The 5434-nt window shown below is 22.7% G+C and overlaps 2 protein-coding genes across 4 annotated transcripts in view; one reads left to right on the top strand and one right to left on the bottom strand.

Moving 5' to 3' along the window:
• LOC117181471 (DDB1- and CUL4-associated factor 12) overlaps positions 1–5434 on the top strand; it is a 251124-nt gene that overhangs the window by 127603 nt on the left and 118087 nt on the right. The window lies entirely within an intron of this gene.
• The window catches only part of LOC117181473 (pyruvate dehydrogenase E1 component subunit alpha type I, mitochondrial-like), a 44525-nt gene that overhangs the window by 23784 nt on the left and 15307 nt on the right, over positions 1–5434 (bottom strand). For both annotated transcript variants that reach the window (XM_033374164.1, XM_033374166.1), the window contains one exon: positions 3861–4082. In XM_033374164.1, the coding sequence (XP_033230055.1) occupies positions 3861–4082 (222 nt within the window). The remainder of the gene's footprint in view (positions 1–3860; positions 4083–5434) is intronic.

The raw sequence follows: 5434 nt of genomic DNA, 5'->3' as shown, positions 1-5434 counted from the left end.
GTAAAATTTGAGTAAATTTAAAATAATTTAAGGGAAATGAAAAGAATTTGACGAAATTCATTTTTAAAAAACTGAATTTAAAACACAATTAAGGGAATTGAACAAATTTTAAAAATATGAAAAAATAGAAAAAGTCCATTGATTTGAGTATAATTAAATAAATTTAGAAAAGTTAAAGTGAATTTAAAAAATTCAAAAAAATTCCAAAGATTTTAAAAGAATTCAGGGTGAAGTAAAACAAAACTTTGAAAGAATTCAGGGTAAATTAAAATAAAAATGAAAGTGCGTCTAATGACAGCCAAACAATTCAAAAGAATTTATATAAATTAAAAACATTTTCTTAAAGAATCAAAAAATCCATTTTTTTTCAGTAAAATTTGAGTAAATTTAGAATGATTTATGAGAAATGAGAAGAATTCGATAAAATTCATTAAAAAAAAACAAGCTGAATTTATAAAGCAATTAAGTGAATTGAAACAATTTTTAAAATGTCAACAAATTTTTAAAAATCCGTTGATTGGAGAAGAATTATGTGAATTTAGAAGAACTAAATTGAATTAAAAAATGTTTAAGAAAGTCCAAAAAGTTTAAAAGAATTCCAGTTAAATAAAATAAGAATGAAAGTGTGACTAATGACTACCAAAAAATTCAAACGAATTTAAAGAAATTAAAAAAATGTTCTTAAAAAATCGAAAAAGTCCATTTATTTCAGTAAAATTTGATTAAATTTAGAATAATTTAAGAGAAATGAGAAGAATTCGATAAAATTCATTTTAAAAAAACAAGCTAAAGTAAAAAAGTATTAAGTGCATTGAAAATCCTTCAAAATATGGAAAAATTCATTGAATTCATTAAGTTTTAAATGAGGTCAGAAAAATTAAAAAGGCATTCAAAAGAATTTGATGAAATGCCTAAGAATTTAAGGTGAGTTTACAAAACCTCAAGAATAATTTTAAAAAAGTTTTTAAACTCCATTGAATAGAGTAAAATTAAATGAATTTAGAAGAATTCAAAAGAATTTAAAAGAATTCAGGACAAATTCCAAAAAAAATTGCAAAAAAATATTTGAAAATCTCTTCAAATATTTTAAATTCGGAAAAAAATCCTCACTTCTTATGAAATCAGTTTAAAATGTATTTGGACTTGGTTTTAATTACCAAAAATATTTCAAATCCCTTAAAATCTCTTGAAATCCCTTTACGTTTTTTAAGGGACCAATTATATAAGAAATATAATTTTAAAAATCCATTGAATCAAGTAAAATTATGTAAATTTAGAAGAATTCAAGTAAATTACAAAAATTAAGTGAACTTAAAAAAATTCAGGGTCTCTTATAAAAAATAATGTAAAATCTCTTCAAATCCTTGAAACACTGAAATCTTATAAAATACTGTAAAAATCTTTTAAAATATCCATATCTTCCGAAATTATAGAAAATTCTGTATATCTTAAAATATTTTAAACACTTTGAAATCCCTTAAAATTATTTAAATTGATGAAAAATTCCTTTTAATCTTTAGAAATTACCAAAAAAATTTTTAATTAAAATCTCTTGAAAACGTAGAGATTTAAAAATATCCTCAAGTCTTAAAAATTCCTTCAAATTATCGAAATCTATTAAAAATTTCAATTTAGAAGTAGATAGGCTTTGCAGGGTACCATAAAAGGATGACATTTTTAACCAAATACTTAAATTTTCAACAAAATTAATAAATTTTCGAAAAATAATTACATTTTCAATCTAAAAACATGAATTCTCAATAAATAACGTAATAGCTAACATTTCAACCAAAAAATAGTATAAAATTACATTTAAAAAAATTAATTTTACAACCAAAAAGACGAATTTTCAACAAATGAAGATTTTTCAGTCGCGAAAGAAAAAAAAAGTTTATTTAAATTGTTTAATCTTCAAGACAAGATGAATTTTCTGTTAAAAAATTGAATTTTCAACCAGAAAATATAAATTTACAGCAATAAAAAAATAATTTTCAACAAAATTAGTAAATTTTCAACAAACAGATAAAGCTCTATTTAAAAAGATTAGTTTTCAACCAAATAGAGAAATTTTTTACTCGAAAAGACAAATTTTCAAAATATGCATTTAGAGTTTCATACAGAAAGGATTTTAGTTTGACTTTTCAACATAAAAATTTTAGTTTTGAACAAGAAGTAAATATCGTACGAATATACTTGAATTTCGAACCAGAAAAGACCAAATTTTGAACAAAACAGTTGAATTTTTAACCAAAAGGGATGAGTTTTTAACAAAATTGTTGAAATTTCAACCAAACAGTTACATTTGTATCCAAGAAAGATGGAATTTATATTAAAATAGATGAATTTTCATATCAAAAAGACAAGTTAAAAAAATCAAATGAATTTTCATCTGAGAAAATTTTTAGCTGACTTTTGAACATCAAAATATGAATTTTAAGCAAGTAAAATTTCCTATGAAACAATTAAATTTTTAAGAAAACATTAGAGTTTTCGACTATAAAGGACTACAAATTTTCAAAAAAAAGAGGTATTTATTTTTACTTAAAAAATATTTTAGTTCAATAATCAACGCCAAAATGTGAATTTTAAATAAGTAAATTTTCTAAAAAGATATTTCAATTTTCAACAAAACAGTTGAAATTTCAGCCAAACAGTTGCATTTTTACCTAATAAATATGCAGTTTCTTTTAAAATAGTTAAATTTTTGAAATACAAATTTCCTGTATAAAATTCATCTGTATTCAACTATTTTGTTTTGAAGATTTGGTTGAATCACTCTTTGGTTGAAAGTTTAACTATTTTGTTGAAAATTAATAATTTTTTTTTGAAATTTCAACTACCTGGCTAAATTTCAAACTATAATCTTTAAATTTTTTTTCTGATTGAAAATTTATCTGTTTAGTGGAAAAGCCTTTTTTTAAATTAATTTTTGAACTGAAAATGTAACATAGATTTTTTTAAGGTTGATATTTTTTACTTAAAATTTCATTTTTGTGGGGTAAAAATGCGTCAGTGTCGTGGAAAATTATTTTTTTGCTGAAAACTTATATTTCCTATTTAAAAATTCCATTTTTGTAGAGTAAATTCGTCTTAGGTTGAGAGTTCAACAATTTATATAAATTTTATTTATTTATTTTGTAAGAAATCTTTATTTGTTGAAAATTCACCTTGTTGGTTTTAAAATTCTTGCTTTTGTTTTTTGTATAAATTTCATCTTTTTTTAAATATAAATTTAAACCATGACACCTTTTTTGGTTGGGAATTTATCTTTTTAATTGAAAATTTAACTATTATTTGAAAAAATTTAATCATTTCGTTAGAAATTTAAGTATTTTGTTAAGAAACCATCTTTTATTGGAGAAAAGCAATTTTTCGTTTAAAGTAAATTAAGAAATTTATGTTTATAAAAAATGCTATTTTAAAAGTATTACAAATTTAAAATGCTGTCATTTGAATATTAAGGATCAAGGAAAATGAGAAATTATTCAAGGAAAAATCACGAAATTTTGAAAAATAAGTTGCCTAATTCTTCTAGCAATAACTAACACAAAATTTCTGGAAACTAAAAATTACACACAGTAAGAGGATTTTTAATTGCTGGATTTAATGCTGCTTTTTTATTATAAGTGTTCGCATTCACCGGAATATTTGGCCAGGGGAGTGGAAAACTGCAGAAAATCTAAACTTTTGAGCGCAGCCTATTACTGACAAAGTTTTAATGTAGATTTTCGATATTCGGTTAAAAATTATGGTGTTATAACTCATTTTCAGTCATTGAATTAAAAAAATTCGAGCGTTTTAGTAGATAGACAAAAAATAAATGTTAAGAATCAAATTTTTTATTTTTTTTTTAAACGCACCTGAGCACCAACGATACCATTTCCACCATAGAATCTCTCGGTGTAGAGATGCATTGAACCACCTTTTCCTCGAGAAACACCACTCTGTTTTCCCGTAAGTTCAGCCAAGACACCTGCGGGCTTGACTCCCATAAGATAAGTCCAACCATGAGCACGATAAGCTGTTATAACAGAGTCCAAGTTTTTTCGAAGGGCTGCCATTATACCTACTGCAATAGCTTCCTGTAATCGCAAAAAAAACAGAGGTAACAGGACTCGATATATTAGAGTAAAAATAATTAGGTTGGATACCCAAAATTCAAGGCCTGATTGTAGAAAAACTTTTTTTTGCGCCCTAGGGCGCACATTTCCTTCCAGGGTGACCGTTTCAATCGAAGAAAAAAATTCTAGGTTTTTTCCCGGTTCGCAAACATTTTTCACGGCCAATGAAATTTGAAAAATCAAACTATATTCTAAACATTTTTTTCCATATAAAGTAATAAACAACAAAATTTAAGCATATGCTCAAAATTTTTTATCAATTATAGAGTTCAAATATTCAGATTGAGTTCCAAAAATATAAATCCAGGTTGACATTCTCAATAGTCTAAATTAAAAAATCAAGCAATGAACTTTAAAAATTTTCAAAATTATATTATTTTAATTAATTTTAAGCTAGACACATTAAAAATTTAAAAATAATTTTTTTTAACTTAACAGTTCTTAAAATAGAAGTTAAATTAATTTTATTTTAAATAGTCTAAGCATCCTTTAAACGCTTTAAAATTGTATTTCAAAATCTTGAGAAATCTAGAAGTGGTTTTAAATTCTTCCAAATTCCAAATAATTTTTGAATTTTTTTTCGGAACTTTTAAATGTATTTAAAAATTAATTGATTTTTTTTCTATAACTTTTAGAAAATCCTGCAAACTAAAAAAAATTTAATTTGACTTTATAAATAATAATAGAACACTTATTATTTATAAAAATATTAGAGTAATTTGAAGAGATATTTAGAAGTTTTAAAAATATTCGAATTAAATTTAGAAAATCAAATAATTTCAAATACATACAGCCAAAAAAAAAGCTTAAAAATGTTAACGTGGATTTATATTTTTGGAACTTATTCTAATTAAGTTGCAAAAATATAAATCCACGTTAACATTTTCAATAATAAAAATTAAAAAATCAAGCAATGAACTTTAAAAATTTTTTAAATTATATTATTTTAATTAATTTTAAGCTAGACATATTAAACATTGAAAAATAAATTTTTTAACTTAATTGTTCTTAAATTAGAAGATAAATTATTTTTATTTTAAATAGTCTAGGCATCCTTTAAACGTTTTAAAATTGTATTTCAAAATCTTGAGAAATCTAGAAGTGGCTTTAAATTTTTACAAATTCAAAATAATTTTTCTTTTTTTTCGGAAGTTTAAAAATCTATTTCAAAATGAATGGAATTTTTTCTATAATTTTTAGAAAATCCTGCGAATAACAAAAAAATTTAATTTGACTTTATAAATAATAATAGAACACTTATTATTTGTAAAAATATTAGAGTAATTTGAAGAGATATTTAGAAGTTTTAAAAA

The sequence above is a fragment of the Belonocnema kinseyi genome, chromosome 10 (genome assembly GCF_010883055.1).
Source record: "Belonocnema kinseyi isolate 2016_QV_RU_SX_M_011 chromosome 10, B_treatae_v1, whole genome shotgun sequence".
Lineage (NCBI taxonomy): Eukaryota > Metazoa > Arthropoda > Insecta > Hymenoptera > Cynipidae > Belonocnema > Belonocnema kinseyi.
The sequence above is the reverse complement of the archived record's forward strand: the minus strand, read 5'-3'. Positions and strand labels throughout refer to the sequence as shown.